Source organism: Dipodomys spectabilis, unplaced genomic scaffold (assembly GCF_019054845.1).
Source record: "Dipodomys spectabilis isolate Male_0828 unplaced genomic scaffold, ASM1905484v1 ptg000032l, whole genome shotgun sequence".
Classification (NCBI taxonomy): Eukaryota; Metazoa; Chordata; class Mammalia; order Rodentia; family Heteromyidae; genus Dipodomys; species Dipodomys spectabilis.
Genome location: NW_024870709.1, coordinates 5,970,357 through 5,985,770, shown reverse-complemented (window position 1 = coordinate 5,985,770; position 15,414 = coordinate 5,970,357). Strand labels below are relative to the sequence as shown.

The window sequence follows — 15,414 nt, the reverse complement described above, 5'->3', positions numbered from 1 at the left end:
TTTGAGCTGAAGAGCTGAGGGACAGCACCCAGGCCCAGAGTTTAAGCCCCACGGCCGACCCCCCCCCCCAAAAAAAAAGGAGGGTCAAGAAACAATAACACATAAGGGAAGTATTTGAACAAAGTACATTATATGCATGGGTATAAATGTCCCATTTGAATTTCTTTATGTGATGGATTCATACTAATGAACTAAAAAAATCTAGTTTTATACCATCCATGAAGAATAGGAAAAACACTTGCAAATGCTATTTTTGACTCATTTCACTTTTTTATCATAAATATTTATATATAATGCATGGAATCCTGAGTAAATGAACTTATATGTAGACCTAAAAAAAAAACCTATGTTCCTTTGCATAAATACTGAGAATATCAATACTAGATGTCAGGAGTACAGGTACTTTAGTCTCATATGTCCAATTGTTAATATGACTGAGATGTACAAACAAAGGGATAATAACAAGGGTCATAATTTTGGCAATCATCAGATAGATAAAGTATCTACATGAGTTATTTTTTCATATCTAGTTACACCTACCTAGCAAATAACTTGTCAAAGTGGATCTTTGGGGAGTGATAAAACAGAGTTATCTTTATCTGAAACAAATTTGAAGGAGTGAATTGTTTCTGCTTCTAATGAACTTACAAGATCTGAAACTTAAATAAGTATCTGTTGTTAGCATTATATTCATCATTTCTGAGACATGTTTGATGGGAAATGATCAGATAAATTCTTACGGAACACATGAAAAGTGAGAAAACATTGGGTTCCTTTATGGACCCAAAGGGACCCACAGGACAATCCAAATGTGAAATCAGTAGTATCTTTGATGCCCAAACTAGCAGCCAGAAAAATGATAAGTTTGATATGTCAGATACAGCCAAGTGTGACATTGATCACAATTGTATTCATAAATGGCATTGTTAAATAACAATTACACTATAACTATTTAAAGATAAAAAAGAAAAAATCTACATAATTCATTAAAGATAATCTAATATGGCTCACTGAACTAAACAGTCTAAAACAGGAGGTAACAAACCCCTCAAAGTAGTTACCACTGAAGATGAATTCTTGATTGCTGTCACAACATTCATCATTCTCCTCCATCCTCCCCAATCCAACCCATCCACTTCAGTTTAACATTTTCATAGACTATGCATTGCCTACACATATTCATCCTCTTCATCCATCGACCCTGTCTCTTTGATATCCCCTCCTCACCTTTCATGTGTTAGTATTAATTAAAGTAAGGTATCTTCAGGGGAGAATTCAGTGTAATTCCTTAGAAAAACCATTTCACAGTCCAACAAAGTGAAAACCAGGAAACTAGAGCAATTTTGATGGGAAAATTTTGATGAACAAATTTCATTTAGTAAACAAGACCCGCAACACTTCATCTCTGTCTTAGAAGTGATTCTCATTACAAATGCTTAACCATAGGTAGAGCGTGATGAGGGTGATGAGCCGCGATGCTCACAAGACATTATGTTGAAAACAAACTAGACAACTTGTAGAGGAGCAAGGTTAGGAGGGAAAAAACTTGGAGAAAACGAGGGAAAAGGTGACACTGTTCAAAAATAAATGTACTCAATACCTGACTTAGGTAACTGAAACTCCTCTGTACATCACCTTTACAGTTGCAATAACAATAATATATACACACACAATTCACGTTATTGCAATATTCTAATGTTAAAAATCCTGTTGTTACAATAAAAATAATTACAAAATCCTTCCAACTGCATTTCCAAATAACAAAAAGGTGAAGCAATGCACTTCCATTAAATTATATTTTTTCATAATTACATGAGAAGGAAAATAGCAGTCAAATGACAATGTACTTAATATTCCAAGTAAATACCTGAAACAAACATCCATCTTTTCTAATGCCAGTAATTATTATGTTATCTCAAAGACAGAATGACAGATCATCCTCCCTATATCAAATTCAAAGTCAGGGAACTGATTTATTGTGTTTAATTACTAAAATACACAGCATATTAGTTCTTATGCCCATTATCTTTGGATAATATGGCACCAATACTGACCTGAAAGCAATTGGAGGTAGATGTAATTGTAACCATACTTCTAAGTGTCTGTCTGGCCATGTTGTTTAGAATATGCAAACGCAAAATAATAATATAATTAATTTTTGATTTTTGTCATATTCAGTGCACTGAATCACAATTTATGCTTAACTTTGAAATTTACATTCTGTTATGGATGTTAATGTCTTGTTTATTGGAAGCAGTTGCATTTCTGTAACAGTTTCAACATGTCCAAAATGTGCAGCATATACAATTTTCACAACATAATTAGTTAGAAATTGAGGAAGCTTAATTTCGAAGCTGAATTGTTCATGAAAATCTATTTTCATACTCTCTATGGCTTACGCAGTTTCTCTTCATAAAATGTTTTATAGTTGTTTGAAGAAATTAAGTGTAGTTAATCAGAAAGAACATTATGGTTTGACACCTAATTTGAAAGCCCTGTCTTGAAGCAGTGAATGATTGCTTATGGCATTGCCTATAACTGAGAGTTCCCAAATAGGAAATCCATTTATGGCTAAAGTAGATCTAGTATTGACTTAGTCAGTGTGGTGCTGTCTTTTTATGCGATATATTTCATACAAGTATATGTTTGCTAAAATCCAGGTTCATTGTTTATTTTCATATACTAAATAGTGAAAGAGCATTGCAATGTTTTTTTTCCAGCTATTGTACAAAAGAAGGATATGAAGGGTATTTTTTAGTATTCATAAAGTTATTTTACTGCTCTTTTACTATTTAACAGGAAAGTAGCTACCTAATTTTAAAGCTTAAGAATTTTTAAAAATGGACAAGAGATATATCAAAATTGTGAGAGAAATGCCAGATCTGTTCACGCTATGTCCATTTATCCTTCAGTACCGCCAGCAATCAGCATGCCTCAGAAGTCTTTCAATGCCACAGCTGAGAGAGGAGAAGAGAAGACTTTATCTTGCAGGGCTTCAGGATCTCCAGAACCTACCATCTCCTGGTCTAGGTAGGTTCAATCATCATGTCTTCTGGCTTGTGATCATAATCATGCTCACAGAATAAGGTTCGGGCTCAATACTTTGGGAAAGAAAAAGACAGGAATGTTTCTACGTTGTTGATGGGAATGTAAACTTATTCAACCATTTTGGAAAACAATATGGAGGTTCCTCAAAAGACTATAAACACTTGTGTCCTTATCTTGGGGCTCATTTTGCTTAACATTATCTTATCTGACCTTTTCTGCTTGTCTCAGACATATACTAGTTATTGCAAATACGGGAAACCATGGGACCTATGTATCTTAGCGCCTGGCTTACTTCACTTAATATAATTTTTTCCAAGTCTTTCCATTTCCTAACAACACACGTGGTTTTTCTTTCTTGCTATTGTTTCTAACATATTTATAATGTACCAGATGAGTTTTTTTTATTGCTTTGTATGTCCCTCCCCCACAGTATAACCCCTGTTTTCACTGTATTTGATGTTGGTATAATTTAGGGAGGGGAAGGGAAAAACCAAATTGTTTAAATAGGGATACAGGTTGACCCATTGCAACAATGAGATATACAAGATGCTATGTCGAAAATGAACTTTACAATTTAAGCGTGGTTGCGGGAGGGGGGGAGGGAGCAGGACGTGGGAATGTAGTTTTGGAGATGGGAGGGAAGGGATGGTAGGGGAAAAACAAAGGAGAAGGCAACAATGCTTGATAAGAAATGTACTCATTACCTTGCTTATGTGATTGTAACCCCTCTGTACAGTATTTTTGCAATAAAAACATATAAAAAAAGACTACAAACATAAGAGCTTCCCTATGATCCAGCAATCCCACTCCTGGGCATTTACCCAAATGACTACAAATCAGCCCACACTAATGCTACTGTCAAAATCATGTTCGTTGCACCGTTGTTTACCATAGCCAAAATATGGAATAAACCCAGATGCCCCTCAATAGATGAATAGATTAAGAAAATATGGTATTACACACAAAGGAATTCTGTGCTTCCATCAGAAAGAATGGCATTGTCCCATTAATTAATGAAAAGACTTGGAAAAAAGACTTGGGTCTGGAAGTAAGCCAGACCCAAAGAAAAACAATAATTTATCTGTCTGCCTATCAATCAATGTATGTATGTATATATGTATATATGTACGTATCTATCTATCTATCTATCTATCAGCTGGTCCTGGAACTTGAACTAAGTTTGGACAATGTTCCTGAGCTTTTCTGCTCAAGATAAGTACTTTACTTCTTTCATGAGTCAAGATTCTGCGTCTAGGTTTTTGGTGATTAATTGAAGATAACAGTCTCATGGACTTTTCTAACTGGGCTGACTTTGAACCATGGTTTCAGATATTAGCCTCCTGAGTAGCTATGATTGCAGGTGTGAGCCACCAGTACCTGGTTGTACTAAAAATGTTTTCCTGATGATTTTTTTCAGCAATATTTACTTTCCACTTAAGTTTATTTCAAATTTAAGATTTGTTTAAATTTGCTCTCTTTTCAATGAGAATATAAGGGTTAGAATAAACCACATTCAGAAGAAAATGTAATGGTAATTAATATTTGTAAATGTCCATGTACATATTTTCCATTTTTCATTTTCCATTGTTCCATTGTTTTTATCTCCTGGTTGAAATAGAATGAAATTTTATTTTAAGCTTAAATAGTTATTTTAGAATCAATATAACTATGTATTAGAGGAATAAAATATTGACATTTACAGATATAAATATTACTTTATACTTCATGTATACTTCATGTATCTCTAGGTGAATGTATATCATTAGTATATTTTTAAAAAATCCTTTCAACACCAAGGATTGTGGAACAAGCAGTGAGATTACTAGTGGGATCCAGATTACATGATGAAAAGGGATAATGTTTCCAAGTAATAGCAATGAAGCCCATTGCCTTCATAACCTTAGGTTTCCATCATAAAATAGTTAAGACTGTGCGGCTTTAACACCAGAAATATATGCCTCCATGATTTTGAAACCTAGATGTCGAAAGTCATGGCACCATTTTCAGGCTGGTTTTTGAAAAAGCCTCTCTTCCCTGGCTCCACAGGAGGACATTTTCATATTCAGTCCCCTCCAGGCCTATATGTGGATGAAGGGGATCCTACGCATCTCTCCTGTCTCATTTCAGAGCAGAGGTATCATCAGATGAAGGCCTCATGCATGTGACTGTCCTCATTTTACTGCCAAATAAGAATTCCTTCTTGGAAGTTAGGAGCTCATTGCTTACGGAGGTTTCACAATAAAAGACTCAAGCCTGTGTATTAAAGAATATTTCACAAAGAAACCAAAAACACTTAATGACATGTCTATCAAGGCATGAGCAAAGACAGTGATTCTCCATAATTTTTCCCTTGATTTCTGTTCCATCTTTTGTCTCAACTGAAATACCCTGTGTGTTTGTGTTAATATTTCATTAATATGATGAATTCTATTGATGGTCAGATATCAAAATGACATTTTAAAACTCAATTGTTTATAATGGGAGACAAAGAATAGAGGATCATAGTTAGAGGCCAGCTAGGAAAACACGCTAACAAGATACCATTTCAAAAAGAAATGAGCTGGTCATGGTGCTTCATATCTGCAAGCCAGCTATGAAGAGGTACAGGTGGCAGAATTGTTGTCCTAGATCGTCCCAGATAACATTTCAAGATTCTTATCTAAAATAATAACTGAAAACCTTTACCATCACAATAAAAACAAAAACCCAAACAGAATTGGAAGTGAGACTCTTGTTAGAGAACTTGCTTTCCAAATAGGAGTTCAAATAAACCCTATTCTCACCAAAAATGACACTAATAATACATGTGTACCCACATACACATTTGATTGTCTCTCAATACAAATGGCCATGAACTAATTGATGGCTAGCCTATAAACAGAAAAGTCTCCTTAATTGTGGTCAACTTTACAAAAATCAGCCTTTCTTTTTCTTTTTCTTATTTAGGAATGGTAGGCTCATTGAAGAAAATGAAAAGTACCTATTGAAGGCAAGCAACACAGAACTCACCGTCAGGAACATAATCAACAGTGATGCAGGCCCTTATGTCTGCAGAGCCACTAACAAGGCAGGAGAAGATGAAAAGCAAGCATTCCTCCAAGTCTTTGGTAAGTATTATAGCATAGTGGTTAAAACTACACTGTTAGACCAAATGTGTCATGCCTTTTTTCCTATGTGGATGCTAGATAGCAAAGATAAATAAATATATAAACCTACACAAGATCTGTACATATAAATATCTACAACAGGATGATATTTGTGGGACAATTTGAGTAGCTAGATGGGGAGAAAATGACAGAGGATAAACAATAAGAAAATGAATTGCATCTGTGAATTAACATTTTATAATGAAAGCCGTTGAACAATAGGGGAAAGTGGAGAGAGGAAATGAAGAGTAAATCAGGAGGTCAATCTATTTACAATACTGTACATGTGTATGTGAAATACCATGATGAATCTTTTTTCTAATTAGGGTATACTAAAATAATGAAAGACAGGCATGAAAAACAAGTCGTGGTGAGATTGATGAGGGACAGAAAGTGTACAGAAGGATGTTATGGACAAAATATTTTATGTTCTTAGTGGGAATGTAGTATTGAAGCTTATTGAGATTGATTTATCAAGTGGGAAAGACATGAGGAAGACTGAGGGAAGAGTTAGATGCAAGTACATTGTATTCTTGATGTAGATGTACATACACACATATATTCATAAATATATGGTTTAAAGCAGGCAATTTTAATTTTGTGCTTTTAAGAGCACAATGAATTACTGCAGATTTAAAATTTGGTAAATGTTGACAGGAATTATTCTTGTAAATTGATTTCTAATTCATCACCTTGTTATTCTAATGAGAGTGGAGGAACGTAACTTCCTAAAGCTGTTTTTCTCATTCTTTTTGCAACACCCTTGGTACTCTAGCAATCAAAGCATGTTACTACAACTGCTCCTAAGTTACTCCTTTCATTCTGCACTAATGTGGCTTCATATCCCCTGTGGGTTTTAAAGCCTGAACATTGTACTCTAATGCCAATTCAGTAATATATACATTTTCTACAGTACAGCCTCATATCATACAACTTAAAAATGAGACTACATCTGAGAATGGTCATGTCACACTCATCTGTGAAGCTGAAGGGGAACCTATTCCAGAAATCACTTGGAAAAGAGCTATGGATGGCGTCATGTTTTCTGAAGGCGATAAGGTAACAGTGACTCAAAATATACAGTGATCTAGTTGGGTAGTTTTATTCAATTTTTATTATAAAGGTGATGGACAAAGGGGTTGCAGTTATATAAGTGAGGTACTGAATACGTATCTCTTTGAACAGTGTTAGACCCACCTCATTTTCTCCCAACATTTCCTTCCACTCCTTCCCTTTAACCCCTCCCCCAGAGTTTATAGTTTATTTTCAACATAGTGTCTCGGGAGGATCACTGGTGAATTAGTTCACCTTTTGTCCTACCATTTCTTGCTTCCCCTTCCCCTTCCCAAATCAGATAAACTTACATACAAGATAAAAGTGATGTTTATGGAAATGAACTCCAGGAAATGGAAGCAAGAGATTGTATTTTTCTATACTTTGTGTCTTTTTTTTCTTTTTCCCACTTTGTCTCTTTTTTTTTTTTTATTTCTATACCTTTTGTTTGTACATAAGTTTACCAGCTGAGTTTTTAATGTTACAAAATTTCATGAGCCACAAATTTACTGAGTTACCCATAAAGTCAGTTAAATAGTTAAATTAATTGGAATGATTTCTCTACCACAAAGTCAGTCTGAAAATAACATTAGAGAATAAAAATGAGTCAAGATGTAGCATTTTAAAAGTGTTTTGAATAAATTAACTGTCTTAGAGTTTTTCAAAATTATTCATTAAGTCGTTTCCGTGACTGTTGGTACATTCAATCTTTACATTCAATCTATACAATATTTTAAACTTCTACTCTATCTGTGTATATTAAAGCAAAACTAATTTGAGCTATATAATACATAGAATAGAACCAAATAAAAAAGAGTATGTATATATGTACATAAATATACTATAATGCAGTGCAATAAAGAAATAAATATAAACAGCATTTTTTTTTGACAAAAATCAACTAACTGGTCATCGGTGGCACACTCCTATAGTACTAGCTACTCAGCAGTTGGCAATATGAGGATCACAGTTCCAAGCCAGATGGGGCCAGAAAGTTCAGGAGACTAAGGGGAAAAAAAAAGAAAGAAAAGAAAAAGAAAAGAAACACTCAGAGACAGGCAGCCTTCCCAGGACTGACCAGTGCGTGCACGTGCATGCTTGTACACACACACACACACACACACACACACACACACACACACACACACACACACACACAGAAAATGCTTTCAACTATTTTAGAAATTGGTTAAACATTGCCACAAATTCACTGGAATGAAAGAGAGAAAGAAGGTTGTGATTGAATGAAAAGATGAAATTCATAATTCACTAAAATAAAGATAGAAAAAATAAGAATTAAGATGATTTTTGTCAGTGTTAAAGTTTTCATCAATTTGAGATATCTCTCTTGTCTTTTACTTGTTGGACTGTTGAGTTCTCATAAATGTCACCGTTTTCTGCCCCATTTCCTCCCCGTGATGGAATGTTTATGGCAGTGGGTTATAGGTACACTCTTTTGACATACATATTTTATAACTTTCATTTGAAAAAACTAAATTATAAAATGTGAATGCAATCTTAGAATTGTGGTAATAAGAAGAAATATTATTGAGTTAACAGAAAATTGTAGCCATTATGTGGAATCTGTCTATTCTGAAAAGTGTTAATTTTCTGTAACAATGAAAATTTAGTGTGGTATCTCATACTGTAGGGAATTGCTTTCATATTTCAATTTAGCATATTTTCATGGATAAGATTATTCTGGCATGATTATTTCATGCCCTTAGCTCTTATTAACTGAACTTACACATACGCAGTATACACTTTTCTGCTTTTTCTGCTTTTCTGTTTTTCTGTCTACCTTAAAATTCCTAAAAGTACTATCCTTAAAATTATCTTTATTTTTATTGTTATTTCTATATGTACATACTGAGAATGAGCTACATACTAGTTTTATTTTATCATTAAAATGTGGTTAACCACAAGCTGTAATACACATACACACACACACATTCAGACACGCACACACACACACACACACACACACACACACACACACACACACATATTCTTAGAACTGTACCCTAGGCTATCCCATACCACATGCGAAATTTTTTTAATAGTTATCAGGATTTACTCTATTAAATAATCTGTATATTAAAGTGTTTTAACTTTTTATTTTTTGAAATTCAATCATAAAAAGTAAGAGAAATTTTATTCAGATTTATTCAGAGGATAAAGAAAATTAAAACAATTTATTTCTAGTGGATAAATTAAAAAATGGACTTTCTAATTTTTTTTGGGGGGGGGAGTCTGGTCTTGGGGCCTGAACTCTGGGCCTGGGCGCTGTCTCTCAGCTCAAGGCTAGCGTTCTACCATTTGAGCCACAGCGCCACTTCTGGCTTTTTTCTTTTTGCTTATATGGTGCTAAGGAATCGAACCCAGGGCCTCATGCATGCAAGGCAAGCGCTCTACCACTGAGCCATCTTTCCAGCCCAAAATGGACTTTCTATTGTGAAAATTACCCAATGATATTTTAAAAATCTCTGGCTAATATCTTAATAACAATAATACTCTTTTCTCCTAGTATTCTTTATTTCTTCAACAATAAATTTCAAAAGTATAATATTACACTGAATTTGGAAGTTGAAAATCTTGTTTTGAATTTCAAATTTCCCATTTTAATTTTTCAGTTTTAATAACATTATTTGAACCTTTCAATAAAATTTCTTCATATTTAAAATGTTTATAACTCTTATTTCTTGTAATTAGAAGAAAGATGAAGGGCATGTTACAAAACATATAAAGTATTAGGTAGCCATTCAAAACATTATCATCTTGATCATTTCTATAAATTTTGAAGCACAGTTTCTTGTTGTCATTCTTTATTATACTCTTCCTTATTTATTGTTTATCTTTCTCTTCTGAATAAATTTGATTTACTAATTAATAGATGGCATAAAATCTGATAACTGAGGTTTAATTAAATAATATCTAGCACAGATTATACTGACATAGCTTTCTGGTACAAATAAGTTTCTACATTTTTACCCCTGAGATTGATTGATTGATTAACTAGGAATATTCTTAATATGATCATAACTTGAAGTGCTCTAGATAGATTTAATTTCACAGTTTGGAAAGTATCTCTTAAATCTAATTCTTTTTAGCAGAAAAATGTCCTTAACAATTATTTAAAATCCTGACAGTGGCTTTGAAAGTTAAATGAAATTATAGTTATTCTCATGAAGAAACTAGTCAAAGCTTTCATGGAATTACAAATGTGTAGGTAATATCCTGTGAAATACTTTTAATATCCTGATATTCAGACTGTTAATTTTATTTAGCAACATGACAAACCTTTTAAAAGTAACATTATAAACTAACACCATTACTTTATAAGACGCAGTAACTAAATGGTACAATATCCTGTGGTATCTAGTTCATACAATAGAATGTTCTAGAAATGAAGAACATTCACTTATGGGGAAAATACATAATGGTTACCACCACAGATTGAGCAATGGAGAACTAGTTTTTATGGAAGGACTTTTTTGAGAAGAGAAAAAAGAGTGGAGAGGCTTAGGAAAGACATATTCCTCTATGGTTATAGATTTGATTTCCTTTTACTTCCATCATGGAAGTAGGAATAGAGTTGGCCAATCCAGTATGATGCAGTAGCTTCCTTTCCTTTGTATAATTATTACAAGTTCATGAGTATTAGGAGCTGCCCAACAAAATTTATGCTAATGCCATTTTAGTAATCACCAAACAAAATTATCCCAATTTATTGCAAGTATTTTTGTTGCATAGTAAGTCACGCTAAGAAATTGTGCAAGAAAACATCCATATTCTTTTCAATATGATTTTGTGGATCATAAATTTGATTTAAGACCTGCTCAGTGAGCATTACTTAGTGACTCTACTCTGGCTGTTCTTAAATATTTCCTGTAGTTACAGTGCAGAGAGATTCAGAAGCCTGAGAGGCAAGACATCTCAGAAGTGGCTGTTTGCCAGTGTTGATGGCGTACAGTGGGCTCAGTTGGTGTTTTCCATTGGCACACCTCCACGGAGCCTCTGCAGCGAGACTTTCTCAGGGTTGTCTGTACGTCTATATCAACCGCTACCTCCAGAGGGAACATTTTAGGACAATCAGACTCCACAAGCACAAAAGAGCTTTTTGGAAACTGGTTTTGGAAGTCATACCATATTTCCTTCTATACAATTACAGTCATTGCTAACTTCCAAAGTGAGAAGAATTAGAATTTCCATCTTTATAGGCAAGGACTTATGTTCACATTGAAGACCAGTATGTTAGAAAAGTAGATATGTTGAAACAATCTTTTGAATTAAAAAAATCTCTTCATGTTTTATCTCCAACGTATCCCCTTACCTAAGTCTGATTACATTTACAGGCTTGCAGAAGATGAAAGTGTGGCTCACAGAAATTAAGGATTTGTCTAAGGTCACAAGGGGAGTAGAGTGGTGTCAAGTTTTGAACTATGGCTATAAAATAGTCGTTCATGTGTTTCACAGTTCTAGAATGGGTAAACAGTCTGTTTAAGAATCCAAGTCATATTTCCAATTTAAAAATTAAATAAGAAAATACATTCTGATTTAAAATATTTAGTGTGATACTGTTTTGTATTTGCTATGCTACTATGTGTTGCTACTTAAAATATGATATTTAATAAACAGGCTAAGAATGTATGTAACTAAAAAAGGGAAGCACTATCTTAACATGGTCCAGAAAACAACTGGACCAGTTCTGTGTCCAGTTCTTGGAGTTCATTTCACTTAGCATCATCTTATTTATTTATTTTGTAATGGTTATCTTTTCTTTTCTTTTTTAATCGTGAAAATACCATACAGAGGGGTTACAATTACATGGACAAGATAATGAGTACATTTCTTATCAAGCATTGTTGCCTCCTTCTTTGTTTCCTCGTCTCATCCCTTCCCATCTCCCCCCCACCCCACCCCCACCACCAAAGTTGTAAAGTTCGCCTTTTGACATAACATCATCTTATATGATCGTACATACATAGCTATTGAGGTATTATGCTCATCTGCTAAGATTATCCTAAATGTATATTATTTATTACAAATAAGGGAAACCATGGAACCTATTTTTGGGGGCGGGCCTGGCTTAATTAACTTAACATGATTTTTTCCAAGGCTTTCCACTTCATTACAAATGGGGCAGTATCATTCTTCCTGATGGAAGCATAGAATTCCATTGTGTATATATGTAAATATATACATATATAGACATGCATATATACATGTTTACATATATACATATAGAGAGAGACATATATACATATGTGTGTGTGTGTATATATATATATATATATATATACATATTACATTTTCTTGATCCATTCATCTACTGAGGGATATCTGGGTTGGTTTCCTATCTTAGCTATGGTGAATAATGCTGCAATAAACATAGTTGTGCTGGTAGCTTTAGTATGGTCTTATTTGTGATTGTTTGCGTAAATACCCAGAAGTGGGATTGCTGGGTCATAGGGGAGCTCTACGTGTAGTCTTTTGAGGAACCCCCACACTGCTTTCCAGAGTAGATGAACAAGTTTACACTCCCACCAACAGTGCAATAGGGTTCCCTTTTGGCCACATCCCCTCCAGCATCGTTGTTATTAGATTTGTTGATTGCAGCCATTTTAACTGGAGTGAGGTGGAATCTCCATGTTGTTTTGATTTACATTTCTTTTATTGCTAGAAAAGTTGAACATTTCTTCATATGTCTATTGGCCATTCTTAATTCATCTTCAGAGAAATCTCTCTTTAAGTCTTTAGCTTACTTTTCAATGGGGCAGTTGTTTCTTTGAGGACCTGAAAAAAGGAAATTAATTCAGAACTAAGGAAGTGGAAGAACCTCTCATGCTCCTGGATTGGGCGGTTTGACATTGTGAAAATATCAATACTGGCAAAGGCTATCGACAAGGGCCACATATCAAAAACATACTTAGAACTCAAAAAATTGAATGCCCCCAAAACAAATTAAAGCCTCTTTCAGTTGCCCTTCCTTTCCTTCTTCTTGATCAAAGTGATAATGTACTATCATAGATGTTGATAATTAATTTTGAGTTTTGTGGAAAATTTCAGCAAAGACATTTGATATTGACCTTACTTTGTTGTTTTATTGAGCAGATTTCTCTATTTCTTTCATTTTCTATATACATAAATATGCTTTATAATATAATTTTTTCTTAGAAAAGCTTCCAACAATCAAATGAGATCACATAAATGGTCTTTCAAAACAAAAATTGAGAATGTAGTTATTTATTTAATTTTATGCATTATATTTATTTATTTATTGTTCACAGGACCCTAAGCATGCTCACAAGCTTTCTACTACTTGAGTTACATCCCAGTCCTTTTGGTTTCATTTTAGTTTTTAACCAAAATTTACTACCTTTGTATTTTTAGACTGTCCTCAAATGCACAACCATCCTGCTTTCCTCTCTCAAGCAGTGTGTGCTTAAAAGTGCCATTTTCTATTACTTTTCAGTATTAGACCTTCTGTTCTACTAAATTGACCTTTGATCTTCATAAATAAAGTTATACAAAATTCCAGATCTTAGGAAAACAGTAGGTTTTCTTTTTTGTTTTGTTGTAGCTGTTATTTTTAAATGGAAGCTGGCCAGGTAAAAAATTTGCATTTGGGTTTCACTTTTATTGCCCGTGTTTAACTTCAGTCTCTAGAATGCAGGGAAATGCAGAGAAACACTCAGCTTCCAATACTGATAAGGTGAAGATCTTAGCCAGTTGACAGTCCAGGAAGCTCGTCTTCTTTACTGAAGACAAAAAAAATCAGAATTCTTCTGACATCAGCTTCCTTTTCCTTTCCTTTTCCTCCAAGAAAGGAGTCTTTTTGTTTCTTATTTTTATCTCCCACTGTAAGTACTGATACATATTGATTTGGAATGGTTAGTTTCAGAGAGTAAGAAATACCTAAACAATTTAGATATCATATTGTCTAACTTGCTTCCAAAAGCAAGGTTGGTTGAAAACTTAACTCTTTAATCATTTTTTCCAAGAACATGGTTTTATACCCACATGACAAAACTGGTTTCTTTAAAGTGTTTTAGAGGAATACTATATTGTCTGTCAACTTTAATATTAAATATGTGAAAGTTTCTTCCAAGTGCTTGTGTACATCCTAACACAAAGCAAAATCATTTTATTTGTGACTACATATCCCTTTTCTCATAACTTCAATTTCTTCTTTGTGTTTGGTAAGTGTGAAAATGGTTAATTTTTCCATCACATGTAACAGAATATTTCTTCAAATTTAAGTTTTATTTTAACCTAGAACATAAGTCCACAGATTAGAAGAAAGATTTTCTGGGTAGGGAAGTCCTGCCTATGATTTCAATATGCATGTGGGACTGAGAAATATTTCAGTGACTATCTGTGCCCTTCTCTATGGGCACATAGTCACATATTTTGTGAACATTGGTAGGATCAGTAGAGATCAAGAACCAACACAGAAATGAACAGCATGACTTTAGGCTACCATTTGTCCACCATGTCTTCCCGTCCAAGCTCAATGGACTTATCTGTTGTTTAGCCAATCAACTTAACAATCAAGATATTGTACCCTATTATCTCTCATTACAAGTCTGATATCTGAAAACCCAACCAAGGACCATTGGAACTGATTCCTCTAAAATCTAAATATATTAACTCTTGACTATCAGTGGTAGAAATGAGAATTTTTGCCTTGTTCCAAAACTTAAAGAAAAAGCTTTCACTTTTTCACCAATCACATGATTTTGGGTGTAGATTTTATAAATGAATGCTCTTAATATATTGAGGCTAATCTTGTCCCAGTTTTCTAAGAGTTCAAGTTTTTTGTATGTATTCATTAGTAAATTTTATTTTAGTAAGTAAAAAAATGTTATGCCAAGTGATTAAGTCCTCCCCCATGAATCTTATAAAACAGTAAACAACAGTAAGCATTTTCATGCATGTGAATGAAATGTTTCACATTATCACTATGAAGTACTTATTATATTGTCTAAAAGATGACATTTCCTTTGTGTCATTTATCTACTCTGAAGAAGCAGAATCTATAATTATTTTATTTCTTTTACTCTCATACTAATAGTAAATTAAAGCATCCCTAGTAGAAATTAATCTTACTTTACTGAATGAAAAAGGTAGAAGTTATAACTGTCTTCAGGTAACAGTTCTCAAT

The 15,414-nt window shown here is 33.8% G+C and overlaps 1 protein-coding gene across 2 annotated transcripts in view; it reads left to right on the top strand.

Annotated features, from left to right (window-relative positions):
* Ncam2 (neural cell adhesion molecule 2) overlaps positions 1–15,414 on the top strand; it is a 311,886-nt gene that overhangs the window by 204,950 nt on the left and 91,522 nt on the right. For both annotated transcript variants that reach the window (XM_042676924.1, XM_042676925.1), the window contains exons 6-8: positions 2,913–3,030; positions 5,995–6,155; positions 7,108–7,253. In XM_042676924.1, the coding sequence (XP_042532858.1) occupies positions 2,913–3,030; positions 5,995–6,155; positions 7,108–7,253 (425 nt within the window). The remainder of the gene's footprint in view (positions 1–2,912; positions 3,031–5,994; positions 6,156–7,107; positions 7,254–15,414) is intronic.